At 43.7% G+C, this 24,891-nt stretch overlaps 1 protein-coding gene across 2 annotated transcripts; it reads right to left on the bottom strand.

Annotated features, from left to right (window-relative positions):
* Window positions 1–786: 786 nt before the first annotated feature.
* Window positions 787–24,684, bottom strand: ALDH18A1 (aldehyde dehydrogenase 18 family member A1). 2 transcript variants are annotated; one of them, XM_084264386.1, is made up of 16 exons: window positions 24,539–24,684; window positions 22,794–22,943; window positions 22,614–22,718; window positions 20,063–20,221; window positions 19,394–19,484; window positions 17,727–17,851; window positions 14,970–15,114; window positions 11,643–11,716; window positions 10,719–10,818; window positions 10,029–10,249; window positions 7,283–7,420; window positions 6,978–7,173; window positions 6,715–6,836; window positions 4,391–4,577; window positions 2,955–3,050; window positions 787–1,643 (listed from the first exon to the last, which is right to left on the bottom strand). In XM_084264386.1, exons 2-16 carry the CDS (start codon window positions 22,935–22,937, stop codon window positions 1,462–1,464), a joined length of 2,085 nt encoding a protein of 694 aa, XP_084120512.1. In that variant the 5' UTR covers window positions 22,938–22,943; window positions 24,539–24,684; the 3' UTR covers window positions 787–1,461. The 2 variants fall into 2 exon arrangements, with proteins under 2 accessions (XP_084120512.1, XP_084120513.1); XM_084264387.1 differs by lacking the exon at window positions 22,614–22,718.
* Between the last annotated feature and the right edge of the window lie 207 nt (window positions 24,685–24,891).

Here is a 24,891-nt window from a genome sequence, read left to right as displayed (position 1 = left end):
GCTGCAGCATGGTGTCCTCTATGGGCTGCAAAGGTATCTCTCCTCTGGCGCCTGAAGCACCTCCTTGCCCTCCTTCTTCACTGACCTTGGTGTCTGCAAAGTTTCTTAGATATTCTCACTCCTTTCTTTGGCAGCAAATATTAGCCACTTGCAGGTTTTTTTTCCTTCTTACATCCCCATTACAGAGGGGCTACTACCATAACTGAGTGACTTAGCCTTGGTCAGCGGCATATCTGTCCTCGAGCCAGCTGGTATTTACTGTGTCAGATCGAGGGGAACTTCTAGCAGCTTCTAGAAGCCACCCTGCAGCTCCCCTGTCCCACCACCATCACCAAAACCTCGCCAGCAAACTCACACCACCTCCAACAGCCTCCCCCCCCCCGCCCTCCCTCACAGCCCCTCACCCAGGGCAAAGGAAGTACAAACCTAGCCAGAGGGCAATGGAGGCAGGCAGCGAGCGTTCAGTCAGTCACATCCAGAACCAGTGCTGGAAGTGACTCTGCTCCAGTGCTCAAGGCCCACCCTAGGACACCTCGGCACTCGTCAGAGTTGGTCTGCCAGGGAACAGACTGCTCACGCTCCCAGCCCCTCACAGCAGCTGGGTAAGTGCTGTCAGAGGAGAAGACAGCCAGTTGTTCTAGGCCTTGGCTCTCCCCTGCCGTGCCAGCCTCCACCGCTGCAGGGCCACACTGCACCTCTCCCCGCAGTGCAGAGGGAAGCGCTTCTTCAGGGCCTCATTCAGGATACTCCCACCAAGCAGTACTGAGTCCAGAGGAGGGGTTGTGGAAGATTAAGTTTTATATAAAACCAAAGAAAAACAAACCTTTGGTACAAGTAAGTAAAAAATGTACGTAGTGGACAGTTAGGTTATCTATCTACAATAGTACAAAGAAATCAGATATAAAAGGTTTCTTGGTCAGAAGCTTACTGTGCATTTGGGACATCACCTTGGCACAAGAGTGATCCAATACCAAGCGAGCGTGAAGCTTTCCAGCTTTTGAGAGCTGCCACGACCATAAGAGCAAAGGGAAAAATGAAACCCAAACAAACCAATAAAACCACCCAAAACTTATCAAATTTGGTCTCCTGAACAGGTATTTGAATAAAGGAAAGACTCATGAAAAAAAGTTATGCTCCTCCACACAGCGTATTTCCCATAGGGAGCACTCAGATAAAGAAGAGAATGCAGCAGATAATTTTTTCCTTATGTTACTTGTATGTTTTGAAGGAGTCTCTGTCTGGAAAAAAAGGTGAGGTCAGTTTGCAGATACTATTTAAGGAACCAGGAAATAAAAATCGCATAGATGGGATCATGTTGTAGTCACTGTACCACACAGTGACAGAGAACAACGTTCCTGGAGATGAAAAACAAACTCCCCAGAGTGCACCCTGAAGCCTGAACAGCTCCAGGAAATAGTTATACCCCGGGTTCCTCACCCCCATCCCCCAGCATGGATGTTCTTAGTTGGAATTTCGCTGAGGGAGAGGGAGGCTCTCATGGAGATACTTCATGCTCCCATGCTCTGAGAAGTCAGAAACAACGTGATTGTCCCCCCTCAGCAACCACTTCGTAGTTAAGAGTCCTTCAATTCCCACTGGTCCACGTGCATGGATACGAGAAGTACTAATTCCCACTTCAGCACCTGCAGGCCATACAAAAGATAAAGGTAGTTAATCCTTAGAAGATGTTCACTTTATACCAAGCAGTTTTGTACCTCTATGTGAAAATGACTGCTTGCCTTTCAGTGACCTGCCTTTCTCAGCTCGTCTTCAAACGCCAAAAATCACGCTTACCTTATTTAAAAGTTAAAGTACCTTAATTATTATGTCAAAAATTGTAATTTTTACACTTTCAGCTGCCGCAGAGTTCCTTTTAGAGAGAAAAATGCAAGAAAAAGAGGTAATGGATCTTAGACGTGCTTCCTGACGGTTTAATCCTAAAAAAACTCCACCCAACCCAAATAAAACAAAAGCTACGCTAGTCAAGACTGTGATCTTATGTCCTTTTTTATCATATTGAGAAGATCCTGCAAGACCCTAACTAGAATTTTTTTAATCACTGGAACATTGAATGTTCCAGCTGACACAGTAATCACTTCCTGCATGTATTTCTGAGGTTCTACCTCTGTAAACAGTGTTTCCCTTGTCTTGTGCTACTCAGAGCAAGTGCACCTGTTTAAGCAACTGGTACTCAGCTCGGTTCCTGCCTTTCATTCCTTGACACTGCAGGGCTGTCACACCCAGCAGCAGCTCAGTCTGCCCAGCAGGAACAAAGCATGGCATTCTCCACAGCATCGGTAGAAAAACAAAAGAAAAACTGTTCACCAGTTTCAGATTCTGTGTTGCATTTTTTGATCATTACATGCGTGCATCATACTTTGTTCTGATTGAATAGAAATGAGAGGGGGGGTCAGGTGCTGGCACAAGCTCCCCAGGGAAGGGGTCACATCTCTGAGCTGGGCTGAGGGCAAGCAGAATCTGGGCAAGTGCCCTGTTCTGACCTGGCTGGGCCTGTGTGGAGCCAGGAGCTGGGCCCCATGATCCTGATAGGTCTCTTCTGACTCAGCATGCTCCACAATTATCTTCTCTTACTGCTGAGTCACATCAGTATCAACCCACAGGTGGAGGAATAAAACATCTTTGCTACCTAGTTCTAAAATTAGTCTACGTAGTCTGTATAGTAGTATTAACCACCTCTGGCAGGAAAGAGATACTGAACTATCTGCTGTTCCACATAGATGAAACATCTAGGCTTCAACTTCTTCTATGCTTCCTTTCCTGAAAACATTTTACTAGACAGTAAGATCATACACTAATCCTATCTTTAAGTATTCAGACTGCCACACTGTCATGTTTTAGCCTCAGCATCACTATCCTAGGCTAAACCCAAGACATACAATTTTCACAAAACAGCAAATCCTGCAGTCACATCCCTGCAGTGTTTTCTCTCTTACCAAGTCCAAATCTATAGCCATCAGAGAATCGGGTACTGGCATTCCAGAAAACACAAGCACTGTCCACATGCTGGAGGAAGAACTCTGCTGTGTTCTCTGGGAAAGAGACGGAGAAAAAAAATAAAATCCAGTGCATACAGGATGATCACACATTCCAATGGACACAACAAAATACAGGGAACAGATACAACAGTATGATTTTCATGTGTAACCTTATCAGACAGTATTTAAACAGCCTGGCCTAAAACATATTCATTTATACCTTCTTCCCAGTGTGCTTATCAAGTAGACATGGCTGCAAGCGTTACAAATTTCAAAGATTACAAGAAAGCAAAAATTCTTATTCTAAATATACCCAATCTAGGGCCTGCAAACAGGGACAGCTGTATGTCTGTGGAGAAGGGCCAGCTGCCTCAAATAACATTTTGCAGTCAAACTCAAACGCAGTCAGCTCTCCATAAATCTCAAACACAGAATCATTCCTGATACTGAAAAGTCCTACACTGAGTTGCTAATGCAGGTGCAGAAATACCACACGTAATCCTAAGAGTTGGAGGACTCCGCTCCCTTGAAGGCTGAGAGCTGCTGGTCAGTCGCCCTTAGCAACAGAATCTCTATTTCCAGGACACAACCTGGCACATCACTAGTGTGTCATGCCCGGTGGCAGCGGGTTATGGTACGAAATGACGCCTTTCAGTGACGCTCATTTAAGGTCAGGAGGAGGTACAAAAAGAAGCCTGTTTGATCCACACACTGGTCAGCCACGTATCAACTTCGCCTTACTTAGGCTGATTCTCAAGAGTTCCAGGCTTGGTCTGAGAATCTGGCAGTTCTAGCTAGGTTTTAAACTGGCACAATGTTCAAACCCTGTGCAGGAGAGGTGCCTGGGATGGCAGCGGCACAGAGCTGCACAAGGATCACAAGTTCACAACAAAGGTGAGAAACTGTGAATTGATATAAACACAGATTTTCCAGTAGGGATGCAGAAGTTGGAACATAAAGGATGGGGAGAAGTTGGGGGAAAACAGTTGTGGTCCTTGCTTGCAAGATACAAAAACGTCATGGGAAGACAAAGTGGATAAAGTCTGACATTCCCTAGAGCCCCTCCTTCCCTCCAGTGAGGTACTATAGAAGCTCACCTCCTGCAAAATCCTGTGATGCAGTAAGTCTCTGCAATACAGGAACACAAAGCCAGTTGCCTGACAAGAGCGTGCGTTGACTTGCCATCAGCCAGTGGCTCAAGCACACTCCTTAACACCCAGGAATACGAGCCACACGACACGCTCTCTCTGAGCTAAACTGGACTACAGGCACATTTAGCTCATGGACCTCCAGTTAGTTCTGCTACAGAGATTGCCACGTAAGCTGTTACACAAACACCAACAATCAGCAGCCAAACCAGAACAGCAGCTTAAGGAAGCAGACAGATCACTAACCATTCTCTGTGATGATAACATCTGTGTGAGAACTTCCGTACTTGTGGATATGTTCCACAGCCTCTTGCACACTGTCCACCACCTCGATGCAGCACTCCAGGTCCCCATATTCTGTGCGGAGAGATTTCACTTCTGAAGGGCTGAACGTCAAGTAAGATGCAAACTTTGGGCCAGCGTGAATCTTCACCTGCAATACCAGAAACGTTTTGGGCTGCTGAGCGTACTAACACCTTCCAGGCGAAAGCGTGGCTTCTTGTACTCTGTGTGGGATGGAGTTCATTTTCTTCACAGCAGTATCTACGGTGCTGTGTTTTGGACTCCTGAGTAAAAGTGTCAAAAAGACATCGATGTTTTGGCTGTTGCTGACCAGAGATGGCACAGCATCAAGGCTTTCTCTTGTTCCTCCACTCCATTCCCCTAGAAAGAAGGTTGGGAGTATGCAGGTAGCTGGGAGGGGACACTACCATAGTAACTGCCCCAAACTGACCAAAGGGTATTCCATGTTATATGATGTCATGCACAGCAATACAAACTGCAGAAATGGGGGTTTTTGAAGGAGGAAGGCATTGTTCAGGCACTGTCTGGGCATCGGTCTACTTGTGGGTGGCAGCAAATTATTAACTTTGCCTTGCCTGTGTGTTTTTGTTTGTTTCTTGTTCACTCCCTTTCTTCCTCTATCATCATCTTCCTTCTTTCAACCTTACCAAACCACCTTTATTTTAACCCACAAGGTTCTGGGCTTTTGATTTTCTTATTCAACCCTCCTTGGGGCCGGAGAGAGTGAGTGAGCAGCTGGAAGGTGCTTAGCAGCTGACTGTGATTAATCCACAACATTTGTGAACCAAGTGTTCACTGTGTGCAGCATAAGAGAAATAAGCAAACTGAGAAACTTAGCGGATCTGTGATTAGCACAGTAGCTGGCAGAATCATTACAGGAATGCTTCCCAGTTTGCACCTACAAAAAACTTAACATCCTGACTCGCTTTTCACCTTTATTTAGTAAAATGACACCAGCCCTCTCTGAAGCATGTGTTTCAGACACAAAGGGTCCACAACGAGAAAATTCAGGCAGGTATCTTTCATTTGTTGTAAAGATGATCTAATGTTTTAATCAACCTTTGAGTTTATTCATGGCAGCTGAGGCACCTGAACAATGAGAGGATTTAGAACTGATACAGCAGAGAGATCTCCATGCAGATGGAATGGGAAACTCTGACAAGACAAACAGGAACTAAGGCACAAGTCTGCTAAACGTGAACGCTTTTAAGAAGGTATCGGTAAGACAGCATGCTCTTGTCCAACTATAAATTACTTTAATGGCATAACCCCGCTCTGTATTTGCTTCTGTCTTCTTGTCAGGTCAGATTAGACAAAGGTAACATTCTCCCCACTGTACTAAGAGTTGGGCAAGTGGTGGTGGAAATGCACTAGCCCTCACATTCCTCAATTCAAAGTCCAGAGATCTACCTTTCACTCTACTCTTCCCAAGAAATAACCAAACAAGAAATAAAAAAACCTCCATTAAGTGAGGGCTTGCTTCTACCTATGAACTTCTTTTACTGTGACCCTTTCAACATACAACCTTATCAAAACATGTGGCCCCTCTATTTTACGAGCGTTAATTACCATCTGTACACTCTATTTGCCCAAGGCATACTGCTGTGTGAAAATCCTTGCTTTATGTGCAGTTCACACCACTTCATGGGTATGTCTCTCCCAGTGCATCTCTGCTACCTTTATTGGCAAAACATTACCCATGTCAGGACAACTAGTTAGTATATTGGCCTTTCGCTGTTCCTTTGACATACTATTAGAGAAAATGGGTGAGGATAAAGGGCATATAAAAATAAAGGTTTAACAAAAAGGATGAAAGATTCAGAATGAAGACAACAAAAAAAAAGAATTCACTTGGGTAAGACGCTAAATGACTAAATTCAAGAAGAGGTGGGTTTGTGTCTAGAAGGCTAACAATAATTAAGTCAGAAGAAAGAAGGGTAGAAAGGGTTATCTATATGCTTTTCTAAGGCAGGTTATTTTTGCTATATAAAAGGAAGCGTTTGTATCCCAATACACATAGTTGTCCCAAAGTAGCTGCTTGCAGATCATTTCTACAAAAAACAAACTTGGAGTTGTGTAGAGCAGCACAGAAAGTTCTCCCTAAGTTCTGTGCATACAAACAGACATATGGATATATGAAGTGTTATGCCATCATAAAATTAAACAGGGCTATACCAGCCAGACCCAAAGGTTTCTGAAGTGCTAGGAATGAAGGAAGGAAAAAGAAAAAGCAAACACAAACCAAAACACAAGTATGAGTGACTGACCTGTTCTACTCTCAACATGTCTATGATCTGATCAAACAACGGTGTTCTCAGCAAGTCTCGATGAATTAAGAGAGTTTCCAGAGCATTACAGGCAGCAGGATATTCACACTTTGAGTCTCTGACTGAGGTTTAAGAGTACATAATTGGTTACATAACATACATAATTTCAAACAGCATATAAATTATCAATTACCATAACCACATTGCATACTCCAAATATGAAGTAACACCCATGAGGTTTAAGTCATCCTCTCTCAACTTACTTATTCGTGTGACCTTCTCAACGCTGGCATCTGTGTCCACATACACATGACAGATCCCTTCACTATGTCCCATCACTGGGATTCCTTTAGCAGCCTTCTGGATATTCCTAACTAGCTGTGATGAACCACGTGGAATGATTAGATCTATCAGCTTATCCAAACGGCAGAGATCTTCTACTTCCTCTCTTGTGTTCACCTGTGGTAGTTGCAATACAAACAATCTACAGTTTGAACTCCCAAGGTCTGCCTCTACTTTTCATACATACCACAGCAGCAAAATTGTTGGTCTAGTTCTAGGCACCTACTAGTTGCACTGCATCTTTGATTCCATGAACAGAGAGTGCTTCCTGTGTCAGATGATGAAGGATTTGATTGCTATGTGTTGCCTCTTTCCCTCCTTTAAGTAGCAAGCCATTTCCACTGGCTATGGCCAAAGCAGACACCTGTTAGAAAACAATTTATGTATTTTAAAACAAAGAGAGACAAAGGTAATTTGTCTATTCTGTCAGAACACCACACATAAAACCAAATTAAGAACAGGATTTTTCATCCCTGGAAAGAAGGGAAGTATATGGGGGGAGGTGTTTTAAGATTTGGGGTTTTTCCTCCTTATCCTAGTCTGTTTGGATTGGGTAATAGATTAGGCGCATTTTATTCCACATTGAGTGCCCGTGACGTTAATTGCTAAACGATCTCCCCCTGTCCTTATCTTGACCCATAAGCCTCGTGTTATGTATTTTCTCCCCTATGTGGAGTGATAAAGCATTTTTGGGGGACATCAGGCCTCCAGCCAGGGTCAACCCACCATAGCCAGGCTCACACCTAACATACATTTACTTGTTGGCACACTTCAGTTGCCAATTCATACAAAAAAGTTAGGCCTATCAGATACATCTCCTCAGATCACTTCCTTTCCCTTTCCAATATCACATGGGTAACTATAATCACAATATTTGATACTCTACCTCATTCTACTGTCACCAATTTGAAAAGAATATTGAAAAATAAGAAATACTTTGGAAAAAGTAGTCTGATTCTATTTTGAAAGTGTCTTCTAAGTATCTCTCTTTCCAAAGGTCAGCATCATAAGAGAAGGATAAACAAATAAGCCTATTTAAATAAATAATTCTGCTCTGCCGGTATGAGATTGAAAGAAACGTTATGAACTGATCTAAAGAGATAAAGAGACAAACAATGAAGAATTAAGAAAAAAAATTTAAAACTTCTGTGATTAAAAGGACAAGAGAAGATAAGGAGTTTGGAAACAGTTCACAGTCCCTTGAAAGAACAGTACAGCATGAGTATACTCAGAGCAATAATTGGATTTGGTGGAATCTATAGAAGTAGCCTGTGAATATATAGTCACAATTTGGCCCTATGTTAGAGGCAAACATACTATTTTTATGTGCTCATTAGAAGCTTATTAGATCTTAACTGGCAATCCACAATTATTTCACCTTCTCTGCAGCTCAAGACTGAACTCAGAGCACTGACCCAACTCTGTGTAAGGGATCTCCAAGGAACAAATTGAGTGTGCTGTCTTCCAGGGAAAAGTCACACCTCCCCTGAACTGTTTACCTAAACAAGCATGAGATGCAGTAATAAAAACTAAGAGAAGGGAACTGCTCCTCTGCACTCAGAGACCATAACACCCCACTATCAGCTACAGTGCAGGACACGACCATGCAATTCAACTGCATATGTGTCAGAGATGATCCTCTGAAGTTGCACCAGAGAACCTGACATGACTATGAGGACAGGAGGCTGGCAGGAAGAAATACAACTAACAACCAAGACAAGCGACTCCAAGTCTGAAAAACAAAGGGGGAGAAAAAGCCAGCAGCAGGCAGCGTGGTGTAAGTTTTAAGAGAAAGGGGAGGAGAAAGGGGAGGACATAGAGGTGGACATCAGTTACACAAGGCAAGAGACCAGGGCTGACATCTAGGAAGGCAGAACAGAATTCAAGGAAAACATGACCTATGCAGCCAGGAGCTAGTAATGGTAGTGGAGGCAGACTAGTGCCTTTTTGTTTCACAGGAGCTTTGCCCAGAGCATACTCGCTTTCTGTACAAAATGGGGATCACTGACAAAATTCAGGCAGGAAGTACCAGGCTGCCCGCTGGCTGAGACTCACTTCCTTTTAAAGTGCCTGTACCTGCCACTTCCTCCTCAACACCTGCTCCTATGTTACTCCTCAATCCATCTTCCTGGACACCTACTGTTAATTGCAGGAAATAGTGTTAATAAATAAAGTTTCTTTGCTTTCTTTTAAAAATCTTCTACAGTTACTCAGTACAGTAGTTGGGAGTTAGAAAATAAGATAAAGATTGCCTCTGCAACGTTAGTTCAGCCCCGTATTATCATGCATTAGAACAACATTTACTCACAGCACTACTGACTCACAACGCTGCAGACCAAGGTATTTGTCTTTAAGATGCCTGCCTTATTCCTGGCATTACATTATCATTAAGATAAATTACATTCACTTACAGTATGTTATTTGAGATTTTCACTAGCCTTTCCAGCAACTTCAGTACTTAAGAATTTAGAACACCATTATTCCTCACACCCATCTTACTACAACCAGTAAAAGCTTTCATTCTGCCTCACTGCACTCCAGCAGTATCAGTACAGTACTCAATGCCTGGAACTTCTGTGCTTAGGCACTTCTTTATCATGCATTCCTAACGGTTGCAGTCTGTTACTAGCATGTGTGTTAAACAGTTCCTGTTTAATCCCAGCCTGCAGTTCAGTTGTATGCAGCACAGACGGGTAACACGTGCATTTTGGTAGGAGCTTCTGAAGCTCTAAGTTAGGCACTGAACAGACATTTGTGAGACACTGGCAGGAACTGCACCATCTGAAGGTACAAGCACTGAGAATACCTCTCCAGAAAAATCAGCGATGCCAACAAGATCAATTTTAGAAGAATACAAGCAAAAGTCCTTTGAGACAAGACTTCTTGCAGCTTCCCAATTGCTCACCAACAGAAACGCCCTTTCTGTGGTCAACAAACAATTCTTAACAGTGTAATCTGCCCTCCTTACATACCTGTGGAAGACAGTCGGGACGGGACTCAAAGATCACAAGAAGGACGCCAATAGGCACTGTCACCTGCTCCAAATCCAGGTCTTTTGCTATTCGTGTTCGCCGAATTACACGGCCAACGCTGTCCTGTGAGGATGCTGCTATCTGACGCAGACCAATGGCCAGGCTGTTCAGCTTTGATGTAGACAGACTTAGACGTTTCAACAAAGGAAGTGCCAATCTCCCTAAAAGAAAGAAAAAGTTGTTCTGGAGATAGATTGGTCTGCCTAGGTTGAAGCAAAAGCAACATAGTAAGTGGTGAACCTAAGGAAAGTTCACACATTTCTCACAGTATAGCAAAAAAACTAAGATGAAAAACGCACAGCATTGAGTCCAGTGCTGCATGACAGTAACAGAGATGATGTTATATTCCATTTCTAAAGCGAGCCTCCTTTGGGAAAATGGAGCACTAATAAGTATTGGCCTTTTTTTAGAACAAACTGCTTGGTGTTTTGCAGGGATTCTGTATCTTCTGATGAAGGCATCTGTATTGTGTAATTAAAGAAGATGCAGCAGCTTACACTGCTGAATTCTCAAGGCCCTGGGGTCACTCACCCGTGGCAGCCATACTACCCAATCTCAGGTGACTGAAGATTTTATTTCTGCTTATTTCCTTCAAGGCTTGGAGAGACAACAGGAAACTTGAAATATTACCTTTATTTTCAGCCTCTTCTAAGTCCTTTTTGTTTGCCAAAAGAATTTCTTCTCGCTGGTCAGTTAGTAAGTCAGCAAGACGATAAATAATCTCTGCTCTCTGAAAGAGAAAACAGTTTCTGAACTGATTTGTCACACAAAATCAAAGCCATTTGACATCTAGTCCCCTTCAAATGCATGGGGCCAGATGATTTTGCCAGCGTGCATCACATTCAACAATGAGGCTGGACACTGCTGCAACCTTTGTTTTTTCATTACCATGACTTTCCATGTGCAGTTGTCCTCACCAAACCCACAACTTTCTTCCTCTAAGACCACCTTGTCTTTTTCACAACTACCTCATTTTATCTACCCAGCTACAGAGCAGCAATTAATTGCCTGCAGCTCCTCTTCTGCACACACTATACGAGGAGTGTACAGAGCAAGTTATTCCTATCAATTCTTCAGCAGCTCTGATCACTATTAACTTCTCTACAATATATGATGCTATTAACCCCACATGGAAGTATGTTCTATTTCATTCCCAAGGTACAGGGTAGGTTTAGGTTAGACATTAGGAAAGGATTTTTTACTATGAGGGTGGTGAGGCACTGGAACAGGTTGCCCAGAGAGGTTGCGGAAGTTCCATCGCTGGAGGCGTTTAAGGCTAGGTTGGATGGGTTGCTTTGGGCAACCTGGTCTAGTGAGGGTGTCCCTGCCCATGGCAGGGAGGTTGGAACTAGATGATCTTTTGAGGTCTCTTCCAAACCAAAGCATTCTGTGATACATTATGCTTTTCTCCTCTCTTTAAGCATGCTACAGCCAATGGATCTGGCACACAAAGAACAGAGTCTTGTCTCAAGGGGCCCATTTGTGTTATAAATGTGTTGTGAAACTTGCCACACGTTCACAAGCTTAACAAGCAAGGCCATATTGTTCTGTCACCTGCTCAGGCTGAAGAGCAGCCAGGGTCCTGCCGCCAGCTCGAGCCATTTCACCTTGCTGTTCTACTGTAGGACCTGCAAAAAGCCACAAAAACATGCCATGCAGACAACATAACAGCACATGTGAAAGCAAACATTGGACCTTCTGATTCTTTGCTCGAAGCAGAGTCAGACAGACATATTCAAGAAATCTGTTGGATGTGAAACCAGAAACATCTGCACCTGACACAAAAATAGTGCTAGTCTCCACACGCAGTCATCAGAGATATTCCACAAGGTCACCGTGTCAAAGGCAAGTGTGCACCATGTATCAAAAAAAACTTGATAAAGGGCAAAAGAACACCAGGATAGCTAAGTCTGAGGGCACAGCTGGCTAGGGAAAGAAAGGAGGCAAACTTTGATAAGTATCCAGCTGAGGAAATCAGAAGGGATAACAAAATAGCATGGGAATTTAAAAAACATAATGGAAGCCAAACTCCAATACCAGTAACAGACTTAAACTGAAATGATACGGAACAGATTACTTCTGCTTCTATTTCAAAAATAGTCACCAGTTTCAATTATAGTTTCCTCAAAGAGTTCACAAGAAGCTCATGCATCAACTAAATTGTGATTTTTAGCTCACCTTAAATTGCCTCTAAAACAGATGACTTGAAGGCGATCAAAATGACCCAGCTTTTGTTTAAGAAGGGTCCCACGGAACTTGCCAGAGCAGGAGTTCCAATATTATGAAAATATCAAGAAGTATAGTGGAAAGTGTAAGAAAAGAACTTGTGGAGACATGGTAAAACAGCTTTTTAAAGTGAAGTCATATGTAACAAAGTAGGGCATAGGTGCTTTTTGAGAAAAGTGACATGTATGTAAGCAAATATAGTTGATTTTAAAAGGTTACTTGATTTTTCAAACTGCATCCTTTGGAAGCTAGAAGACAAAGAATGGACTGAAGGAAAAACTTGCCACAATAGCAGAAGAGTGCCAGTAAAATTCCATATTTGTAAGTGACTCAGAATAGGGTCACAAGATTAAACGTTTCACTGCTGATAGAAATTTCTCATATAGTGGGACCAGCCAGAAAGTGTTGCTCCTCCACTTTTTCCTGGACAGGAGCATTTCAGAGGAAGACCTGAAGTCCTGGTGGACAACAACCTGACCAAGAACCAGCAGCACACCCTTGCCGCAAAGGCAGCTGACGGTGTCCTGGGCTGCCCCAGGAGGAGCAATGCCAGCAGGTCAAAGGAGATGATCCTGCCCATCTACTCAGCACTGGTGAGGCCACACCTGGAATACCGTGCCCAGTTCTGGGCTCCCCAGTACAAGAGAGACCTGGACACTGACTGTGGACAGAGTCTAACATGATGGGGGAGGATGAAGGGGCTGGAGCATCTCTCATATGAGGAAAGGCTGTTTAGCCTGGAGAAGAAGGTTCGTGGGGGGAACCGCATCAGTATGTACAAATACCTGAAGGGAGGCTGTAAAGAAGACTGAGACAGGCTCTTTTCAGTGGTGCTCAGTGAAACATCAAGAGGCAACGGACACAAGCTGAAAACCAGGAGCTGCCTCCTATCAGGAAGCACTTTTGCATTGTGAGGATGCTTGAGCACTGGCACAAGGTTGTCAGGGAGGTTGTAAAGTTTCCTTTCTTGAAGATACTCAAAAGCTTTCTCGACAGAGTCCTGGTCACCCTGCTTGAGCATGGGGTAGGAATAGATGACCCTGTCATCTACCATATAGTCCCTTCCAACCTCATCCACTTTGCAGTTCTGTGATTTCCTCTACAGCCAAGCCATGAGGTCACAACATATCAAGTGTAATTTAAATCATAAAAACCTGAAGCAATGTAGAGGGGAAAAGTCAGACCTTAATACTCTAACAAATACTACCATGAAAACGTCATCTCGGTGAACATCAACATCAAAAAACAAATTAGATGTTTGGAATTATTAGAAAAGGCCTGGAGAACATAACGGAAAACATAATCTTATCAAAACTCAGTTAGTCCTGTCATCTTATAAGTTAAATCTTCATTTGCATCTTGAACACTACATGACAGTTTTATTTTTGTCCGTTTCAAAAGGTAATAATAGAATCAAAACAGCTTTGAACAAGAGAAACAGGGATGACCAAATTTTTGAACAGCTTCAGTACAAAATGCCTAAGATCCAACTTCTTTAATGTGGAAGAGAGATGATGAAGGGAAAGACAATGTTCTGCATCTTCATGCTGAACAAAGGCTGATTGCCCATACAAGCAGGAGGGCACTAAATGAAGCTATCAGAAAGAAAATTCAAAACCTTCCACACCCCCAAACCCAAATTAAAGCAGGCAGCTCTTCACAGACTGGATGCTGTTTTTACATGGGTTCAAAGGATGATTCAACAAATTTATACAATAAATCAATTTTCGATTATTAGACACAAAGAAATTTGCTTGGCTTAAAGCGCAAGTCAAAAGTATCACTCTGTACTTGTCCTATTCTGCTAAGGTCACAGATCTTTGGTCTGACTGTCTCCAGGAAATCTTACACCATCCCAGCAATGCAGTGGCAGGAAAGCCTTTCTACCCAACATACCAGAAGACTGAGTTGTGAACGGAATTTAGGGTAAGAAATAAAACTAAACACGATCTTAGTTCAGCAGCATATTTTTACAAGGAAAGGCTGGATAAACTGGAGCTGTTCAGCCTTGAGAAAAGAAGCCTGAGAGGGGATCTGATCAATGGGTATCAATAGCTGAAGGGTGGGACACCGGCGGACATGGGCAGCCTCTTCTCAGTGTCTGTGGGGACAGGACAAGAGGCGATGGGCTCAAGTTGGAGCGCAGGGAGTTCCACACCAATCTGGGGAAGAACTTCTTCCCGGTGAGGGAGCCCTGGGACAGGCTGCCCAGGGGGTGTGGAGTCTCCTTCTCTGGAGAGATTCCACCCCCGTCTGGACACCGCCCTGTGTGCCCTGTCCTAGGAACCCTGCTTTGTCAGGGGGGTTAGACCTGATGGGCTCTGGAGGTCCCTTCCAACCCCTACAATTCTGTGATTCTGTGTCCACATTCTCACACTGAAATCTTCAATACTAGATGATAATCCTAAGACCAAAACCAGTAAAGCTACTCACTGACTTCTCCAAATGCAAGTCCAATGTAGCAGTTTATCAGATGGAAGGAACTGGGGCAGAGAATGTAACATTTTTCCATTCCTACCTTAGAAAATACCTTTCAAAAACCATTATTCAAGTAATGTCGTTTCCTAGCTATTGTACAGGTTTAGCCAAATTTTCAGCTCTAACCTCTGAGGAAACCTCTACAACTCTCAATGTACACATTGCCTCAGTACTCACCTGCAGGTTTTACCTCTGAAAAAAAAGTTCCAACTTTTTTCCCTTCCACAATATCTGTGATGACATGACCCGAAATCTTTGGGTGTGTTCCATTTGCAATCACTACAGAGGTGCCTCCTTGGAGGGCCCACAGAGCCGCTTTCACCTACAGGGAAGGATAGAGACAGTTCCAGGAAATCCACTTGTCATTTCAACCACCACTGCCAACAAGACTTCTCGTTCCGCTCTGACCTCCAGATTGATCAGTTATGCTTTCCAAGAGTTTTCAGCTCACCAGGAATTTCTATAACATAACAGTGAACAAGCTGAAACATTTGCACTTCACCTTCCCTTCCTCAACCAGCCGCCGCTTTACAAGCGTTCTTCAATCTTCCTAGCAGCCTGCTTTTTTCCAGGACCTCTCCAAGAGCACTTTAGTCATATGTTCCTTTTCACCACTATGTTATGTTTATATTATGTTGTTACAAGTACTTCTTGTTGTCTGAAATACCTAATTTTCTTTTCTGAAAAAGATTTTGTTGCCAGTTTCCCTGACATTGATTAGCGATCAGTAATTAACCCACATTAAGTGACCATATGTTATTACCTGCACTGCGAGCACTGTTCTTACTCAGGTCCTACCCATTACCACAGAACAAAATATTACTCCACACCTTTAGCTGTCTAAATTACTCCCTTAAAGTTTGATCAGCCTAAGCATTCCTCGTGGCTCTGCTTAAGACAAAGATGTAGTCTCATATTTTATAACTGTTTGGTGAAGCTGTGAAGGTTGCTGAAGAGTTACTCAGGTTTACACACAAAGTTCTTACCTATTTCATTCACATTTTATGTTCACATTCTCATCAGATTTTATTTATTTGCTTCTACTTGGGAGTGCACCTATTGTCTCAACAGAGCCTACTGAAAGAAACAACTAGTTGAAGACCTTGCACTTCCTCAGTTTGTAATTATATCATTTTTATTTGGCATTCTTCCCACCTTTTGATGTTATTTCAGAGGAGAATTCTGCAAGTACAGCACTTGGGAGCATTTCACTTGTCGGGACCCCAGCATTCGAAGCAATTTAAGGAAGCAACGTGATCTAAGGCAAGAAGCAAGTCTAGAACAACACCATATCTGATGTCCACAAACAGCTAGGGACTGCAATCACTGATACCATGGGATCACTTATGTACTAAAGGCTGTCACAGGGCAGGTGTGTATGTGTGTGAGGGGGAGCATCATGTTCAGCAAGAGTTCTGTGAAATTTAGGGACATTATCTTTGTAATTAACAGGAAGGTGCTTCCTTTCTGATCTTCAGTGTTGGCATACTGACGTTTATTGAATCCTTCTACGGATTGTTAAGCTTACAGCAAGGTTATCTTATTGTCGTGCTTTTACCCCAGCTGAGAGCTGAGATCCATGCAGCTGCCTGCTCTTTAAAGGAAGAGAGCAGGGGAAGGGGGGGGGGGGTCTGCTCTAAGAAGGGCAAACTGGAGCAAGTTACTCAACACACTGTCTAGTCAGGTTTTGAAGATCTCCAAACATGGAGATAGAATCATAGAATGGTTTTGGTTGGAAAAGACCTGCAAGATCGAGATCAGCCATCTGTCCAGCCCTACCAGGTCCAACACCACTAGGTCCAACACTACACCATGTCACCAAGTACAACATCAACTCTTCTTTAAAACACCTCCAGAGATGGTGACTCAACAACCTGCCTGGGCAGCCTGTGCCAATATGTAACAACCCTTTCAGCAGAAATTTTTCCTAATATCCAACCTAAGCTTCCCCTGACACAATTTCAGACCGTTTCCCCTTGTCCTGGCTACCAGGGAGAAGAGACCAACCCCCACCTCCCTACAGCCACCTTTTAGGTAGTTGTAGAGAGCGATGAGGTCTCCCCTGTGTCAAAGGCCTTACTGAGGTTCAAGTAGACAATGCCCACAGCATTTCCCTCATCCACTAGGTGTGTCACCTGATCATAGAAGGAGATCACAAGACCTGCTCTTCCTGAACTCATGCTGACTGGGCCTGATCCCCTGGTTGTCCTGCATTCCACAAGCTCTCTTGGCAACCTGCTCAGCAGCCTCACCATAGAATTACTACATTTCAACTTAATTTTTTAAATTTCAGTCTGTACCCATCGGATCTTGTTTGTTCCCTGGATGCAGAAAAGAGTCTGGCTCTGTGTTCTCTATACCCTCCCTTCAGGTATTTATACACAAAGCTTCTCTTTTCCAGGGTAAACAGTACTAGCTTTCAGCCTCTCCTAGTGTGACAGATGCTCCAATTCTTTTAGTCACATTCAGGGGTCCCCACTGGACTGACTGTAGTATGCCATGTCCCTCTAGTACTGCAGTGTCCAGACTAGACACAGCTCTAACGATGGTCTCACTAGTGATGAATAGAGGGAAATTGTTATTTCCCTCGACCTACTGGCTATGTTCTTTCTACTGCAACCCAGGACGCTGCTGGCTTGCTTTGTCCAAAGGGCATATTGCTGGCCAACATTCCATTTGGTGTCTACCAGTACCCTTGAAATCTTCTCCGTGAACCTGCTTTCCCACCAGTCAAATCCCTAGCCCCGACTGTTGAACTGAGTGTTCCTCCCTAGGTCAGAACTCTGAATTACTCATTACAGAACTCCGTAAGGTTCCTGTCTGCCACTTCTGCAGCCTGTCAAGATCCATCTGAATGTCAACACAACCACCTCATCTATCTTCCCTTCCCACATCTCCCTTCTCAACAACAAAACAAACGTTCTGTATTTCTACCTTGGCTTCCATGCCTCCCATTCCTACTCGGGATTTGGTTCCAAATGTCACAGACTGCTGGTCTCCTGGGTAGAATATGTCAATGAGCTTTGCATCATCAGATCCCGGAGGGCTATCAAAGAGTCCTGAAATAAATAATAAAAATCCGTTAGTGTTATATATCCTCATTTCCAAAGCTCACCCATAAAAAAAATAAAACGGGGGGGGGGGGGGGGGGGGAAGTTATAGATAAAGCTAAAAAGCTGAATTCCATTTTACAGGACTGAAAAATTTCACTGAGCCCTGTTTTTTGTGGGACCAAAAGCATGAAATATGTAACAGGCAGACTCAAGAAATACAGCTTTACCAAAAGCGTAAGAAAGAAAGAAAGAAAGAAAGAAACTGGAACCCCACGTGCTGAATAGTTGCGTGCTAGTTGGGACAGCGACATTTGTTTGAGGTTACAGAGACTTTTTACAGCTTTTCTATGTTCAAAATCAAGGCTTACATATAAAAGCCACACCTGAACAGGCAAAGGATATATAACCTATAACGTGATAAACTGAGCAATTTAGAAACATGTAAAAAAGGTAACTATGGAATTCTGCTAGGAAGGAACACAACATTACAGATACTGTTAACTTTTTTTTAAATATAGAAATTGTACGTAACTCTGGAGTGAAATGACACTTTGGTTTACCTAACACCTTAAAGCTAAACGTTACCACCATATGTGAACAAACACTGTCATTACAAATTAGAGGGCACAAGTGCAGACCATGTCCTTCCTTGATAGCTTGGGAAGGAGAGGACACACATTTTTCATTAACAAATTGTCATATAGAATGAATAAGCTTGGAGGGTGGAAGCCTTAGGTGTTGATTGTTCACAAGTTGTTTTGCCTATTGCTTTTATGAGTTGTACTCAGTCATTTCAGCTCGAATCAACCATGAAATCCAGCCTAATATGCTGAAAAATGCTAAAAAGATCTGTGTTTATGGAAAGGTACCTCCTCCCTCCTCAGGGCCTACCACATCGCCCAAGTTCAGGACCCACTGAAAGAAACCCATCTGGAGAAGATGAAAAGACTTGGGTAGACTGCACTGATCTGAAACTGCACCCACTATTCTCCTCCCTCCAGAAAAGGAGGTTCAGCATCCTCAGGTGACAGGCTACATCACAGCAGTAGAGCTTGGAATACTAGAGCAGTATAAGCCGCGTGTCTGGGAGACAGAAAAAGCTAGTACATTCCAGGTATCTGGAAGGCAATGACCAGGACTTGTAACGTACCTGTCATTCACTGAAAGACAGAACCAGCTGCCAGAAGAAACAAACAATTATAGAATAGTATCTGGCTTGTATTTCCGATTCGAAACAGAAGTCTTGTCCTGCACATTACTCACAACTACAGCACACAATTCTGGGAAGCTAGCAGAAGTACCACAGGACATACGGTATTCTGGGTTCTGGAACAAGTCTCGAGTTCACATGCATTGTCACACACCCAGATTCAACTGTGACAGACAATCTTTGGTTAATGCAACAGTACCAGCATTGGGTATGTGGTACATTGGAACTGTCCCTGTAAAAGACATGAACTGAAGAGATCAAGAAAACCCAAATATAGGTTGGTTTTACAATCTGACGTACTTCAATAAAACAAGAAAGCAAAGGAATGACTCACAAACCTTCCACATCCGAGAGAACAATCAGGAGGTCAGTTTTCATTTCCACAGCCAGTCGTGCTGCCAGACTGTCGTTATCCTTCACACTAATAACCTGCAATGCACATGCATATCAGCAGTACTAAATAGTGGGAAGAACTAGGAAACATCTGCCTGCAACACACAGAAGCAAGCTACCTAAGCACTACCAAGTCTTTCTGAGCTACTCTGCGCACACCTGCTGGCAACTGACAAGGCAATCTGTGTGTGGAAAGACAGGCACTTTTGGACTGTGCTCAAGTGGTATCAAGGTGACAAGCAGTGTGACCAGTACCTGCCTTCTCCACCTTGGCGGCCAGCGACAGGACAAGAGGTACTAACTGACCCTGGTGTACGCAGGGTTGCTGGACTAGACGACCCACAAGTTCCTTCCAACTTCAGCTATTCAGGGAAAGCCAAACTGGGCACGCTTGCTCCAAGGCACACGTCTGAGCTGCTTCCACCCCCCAGCACTGCATCATGCAACAAACAGACAGGTCAGCACAGTCTTTCAGTGCTCTATCCACATTATGAATCTTGCATGTTTGTTTCCTTGCTGTAGGCAAGAGGTCCCCGAATACGGTGTCAGCGAAGCACACGTTTCTGCTGCACAATCTACAAGCAGAATCCATCCCCTTGCAATACTTTACCCACATTTACCCCCTGCAGGTCACTGTTCGGCTCTGGAGGTGGAACAACAGCGTCATTGGTGTTAATTATAGGGACAATATTCATTCTTAAAAGCTCGTGCAATGTTCCATTTAAGTTCCGTCGCTTCTGTTCATCATGGAAATCCAGGTTGGTGACTAAAATCTAGAAGGAGAACCAAAAAATTCGAATTTGTACTTAGCCTACCACTTTTCCTGACAAGGCCATCATAAATGCATGTATTAACATATCATAACAGATCAGTCATGCCTTTCCGGTCACTGAAGAAACATAAGCCACATTTAAAGGATAAAGAATACAAGTGAGAAATTGCTTTCCACATTTTCAGTTACATGCTTTAACTTCTACTGGAGGCTATACTGGTCTCCCTCAAGCTGACAGACCACAGGCTCCACAAATCAACTTGGGAAAAAAAAAGAAAAAAAAACACAACCACACAAACCCACAAAACAAAACACATAAGCAGCACAAAGATTCTGATGATAACTACTAAGGCTCTAAAAGTTTGACAGATTACTCAAGCCACTGCCTTTCCTCTCCGCCCCTCCCACTGTAACGTTTCCACTCACACAGGTAGAAGAGATGCTTTGTCTCAAGATTTCTCTTCAGCTCTACTACTCACTGTTTTTTTTCATTCAGTGTTGGTCTTAAAACCTCCTGCATGCAGACACCACACCTTTCTCTTTGGTATTTTAAGATAAAAACGCCCTCAAATGTCTGCTCTGAAGAGACGACTTCTTTCATTTTTACTCTGCCACTAGACAACTCTACCACACAAAAGGTCCAAAAGCACTTGTGATCAATGCATACACTGACTGCTTTTGGTACGGGCAACTAATGCCCTTAAATCGAAAGAATTACAGTTGACTGCAGACTTGAACAATATTATACTCCAGCCCAATCTACAGTGATTCACAGAATCCTAACATCTCCTGAGCTGGAAGGGACCCATCAGGACCATGGAGTCCAGCTCCTGGCTCCACACAGCCCAGCCAAGCCAGAGTGCTGCACTGAGCGCACTGTCCAGGCACTGCTTGCACTCAGCCCAGCTCGGGGCTGTGACTCCTTCCCCGAGGAGCCTGTGCCAGCACCCAACCCCCCTCTCAGCACAGAACCTCTTCCTGACATCCAGCCTAAACCTCCCCTGTCATAACTACACTGTAATAATTTTAGTGGCATTAATATCTACCAAGTAGAAGTTTCACAGGGACAAAAATAAGTTTGGGTTAGTGCTTAGAGGCTGTTTGGTTCAGGACTAAGTGTACTAACTTGCTTTTGAAGAAGAGCAGAAGGACTGATAAGCATGTTTTGCTAAAATGTATCCTTGGAGAAGAGCTGAAGGGCTGATACAGAGGAAACCTCCTGCCCCAGCAGGTGCCAGAGCTGGGGCATGGCCAGAGAGGCCTGAAGTCAACCAAAACTGGGGGAAAGGTAAAGGTGGCAGGGGGAGATGGCGACCACCCACCCAAAAAAAGGCCTATGCAAATGACCCACACGCATCTTCAAGGAGCATGCATGCTAATTTGATATGCTTGACCAATAGTAGATGATGCGGTAATTAATCAATTAGTGTAAATTTAGGCAGGGTTTTCTGATCCTGTAACAAGATAAACAGGTTGTAAATTCTATGTGCCAGCTGTGTGGAATTATCACCCAGCACCCAGCTCAGCACAGACATGGAATAAATCCAACACTTCTGCTGTGTGGGTGTATTGGCGTCCGGCACACCGGGTAACAACCCCACTTTCGGGACAACAGTTTCAACTATACTGTATTACGGAAAGAACTTCCTCCAAGCAAGACATCATACTAGGCTGCTAAATTCATTACAAGTGTCTAAACAAGTAATGCCTTACAGTTGATGCAATTCTGTACTCTCAGAGTATTTAAGATAAGCAAAGCCTGTTTAAAAGTAGTTCAATTAATACAGTTGCAGCACTCAGCACAGATAGAAGCTCCAGGGTAGGGATACCATCACCCACAAGTTACAAGGGTTTGTGGATCAGATGGACAATGAGTTCTGAATTATGGATATGCATGTTTGTCAGCTTTACAGAACACGTGGCAGTTTCACCACTTGTGGTTTTTAAACCCTTGCTTTGGATCACCAACTTAAGCTTTTGTAAGACAGCCTAACAGACACTCAGCCTGTACAGCAGGACACATGCAAACTCCCACAAGAGAAAGCATACTTGCCTCACCTTAAGAGAATCACTAGGTTAGAAAAGACCTTTGAGATCAAGTCCAGCCATACCTGTTCTCTTACTAAACTATATCCCTGAGCACCTTGTCTACCCATCTTTTAAATACATCCAGGGTTGGTGACTCAACCACAATAGACTTCAGACTCCATTTCAGAAATAATCAGCAAAGCACTCCTGTATAAGCTACCGTAATACACCCCAAAAGTAGGATGGTAATGGAAAGGCAAGACTACCACAAAGATAGCAGCTTGTAAAACATAGAAAAAAATCCAAGAACAATTCCACCACTGTCTGAAGTAGAAAGTCAGCCTAGGAAAGCAGGAATCCCTTACTTGAGCTGCACAGATGCTGTACTGCGTAAACATGGCCTCGTACAGAGCCATTAGTCCACTCTGGCCAGCTGCTGCACAGGCTCGGGCCTCCAAGACTGGAATAGCCTACAAAGATAAAGAACAGATGTCAGGCAGAGGCTTGGCCAGGCACTGCCCAGCATTCAAGGAAAAGCCACTCACCATATCTTTTAGCTGACTCTGGCCTGAATGAAGTGCTTGCCTCACACTCTGAGAAAGCAAGATCTCATGACGCAACCGCTGCTTTCCGAAAGCTACAGCACCACTGGTGACAATCATCATCTCTCGGCCTTGATTCTGCAGCATTGACACCTGTAAGCACAGAACAGCAGATACAGGGGTTGGAGTGTCGTGACTGTTAGTGTGATAGTGCCAGCTATCATAGGTAACCTTATGCTCCCCAGTTCTTTCTGACAAAAATGCTTTGTTTTAATCCATGGACCTGCAAAGTGAGGCAACCACTCTCTAAGATACCTCCCAGACACTTAGGAGCTATGCAGAGGACTGCATGCAAGCTATAGCTTCTTTTCCAATACCAGGATCTATGACAGCATAATGATTGATTTTTCACAATACATGAGACAGCAGCATTTCCATAGCTCCACCTCCAATTAGGGAAAGATACAAAAAGACTGTAAAGTAGCAGCTGTAGCTTCCACCAACCCTCTCATTCAAGGTCCATTCCCAAAGCTGCCATTTTCAGTAACTTTGTCTCTTAGAAGTCAAGAAGCTAACTCTTGACAGTACAGCTTTTAATTATCTCTGCCTTACATGCATCTGCCCAGATGCCTTTCAAAGCTCTACGGCCAAATCTCTTGTATGAATTTTACTTTCCAGAGAAGACATGTCTGATGCCTCCCAAAGTCATTATTTCATTTTGGAGAACCAATCCATGAGCTGATCTCATCACTTCTTCCTGCAAGTAATGAGGTTTCACACTTTCTCCTGGAGGAGATCTGCAAATGCTCGGATAATCAAGAAGGCTCTACTCTTTCTGCTCACATCACAGTCTGCAGTGCCACCTTTCCACTAGATCCAAATGATGCCCCAGTCACGTCTTACCTACTGCAAAAAATTTTCACTGAGCAATCTCTCTCCCTCTACACTGGGTCTGGCCCAGATGGACTTAACTTTCTCCATGAAGACCCATACGGTGTGGTGGTTTGGATTTCATGCCTGTAGCAGCGTCATTAACATTCTGGTATTTTTCCTATTGCTAAATAGTGCTTGAACAGCATTAAAGCCTTCTCTTTTTCCTATGCTGAGCAGTACTTGCACAGCATCGAGACTTTCTTTTTCTCACTATACCCCACCGCATCAGGTAGGCTAGCGACTGGGCAAGATGTTTGGAGGGGACACATTTGCGATAGCTGACATGAACTGGCCAAAGGGACATTCCACACCATGTAACATCATAGTAATAACACTGGGGCAACAGAGGGTTGTCTTCCAGCAACAGTTGTCAGTTACACACTAGTTGGGCATTGTTCTGCTTGCGTGAGGTATGGAGTGACTGCCTTAGCATGACTTCTTTCTTCTCCCATTTCCTTCATTTATTAAACTGTCTTTATTTCAGCTCAGGAGTTTTCTTACTTTTGCTCTTCCTGCTTTTTTCCCCCAGTCTCACTGGTGGTGGGGTGGAGGTGTGGGGAGTGAACAAGCATCTGTCTGGGCACTCAGCTGCTGGCCATGGTCAACCCACCACACTTTCAAACACCGATGTTCTGAGTTAAGTTACATGGTTTATGCTACCACAGCATGTGGGGGGGATGATAAAGGGAAAGGCCAACTTGCTGCTTTAAAGGGCCATCGCTGCTTTATGAATTTTCCTACAGCTTTCTGTGCCATCCAACAATCACTGAGTACCCCAAGTCAAAACAAACATTCCACTTCACTTACAGAATTACCTGCTCTACAATAGATGCCAGCCTCCCAAGAGCCAAGCCACACTCGTCCCCTCGAGTCACAACAGCACTGCCCAACTTCACTACAATCCGCTTTGCATTCTTCAGCTCACTGCGGTGTGCAAAGGATTTCCCATGAGCACGGCTGAGTGGCATGGTGATAAAGGGGATGTTGCTCCAACAACGGATAGATTCATTCCTTAATCTTTGGTTACAGCAAGGGAGATCTGTGATTAAGAGAGAAAGAATGAAGAACAAAAACGCAGTTTAAAGTGTTTCATTCAGACATGAAGCTTCTGAAGTCATGCAGTTATTTCCAACTTTTCCAAAGCAAAAGCTCACAATACGCACTTTGC

The sequence above is a fragment of the Gallinula chloropus genome (genome assembly GCF_964237585.1).
Source record: "Gallinula chloropus genome assembly, chromosome: 5".
Taxonomy (NCBI): Eukaryota; Metazoa; Chordata; class Aves; order Gruiformes; family Rallidae; genus Gallinula; species Gallinula chloropus.
This window is presented reverse-complemented; position numbering and strand designations above follow the sequence as displayed.

Bases quoted from the DNA above. Each gene is read 5' to 3' on its own strand.
- ALDH18A1 (XM_084264386.1), bottom strand. From the start codon at position 22,937: ATGCTGCAGAATCAAGGCCGAGAGATGATGATTGTCACCAGTGGTGCT. The intron at 17,852-19,393 runs GTTTGTGAGTCA...TATTTATTTCAG, and splicing joins TGTTCTCTCGGATGTGGAAG to GACTCTTTGATAGCCCTCCG. The intron at 11,717-14,969 runs GTGAGTACTGAG...GGCTTTTTGCAG, and splicing joins TTCAGAGGTAAAACCTGCAG to GTCCTACAGTAGAACAGCAA.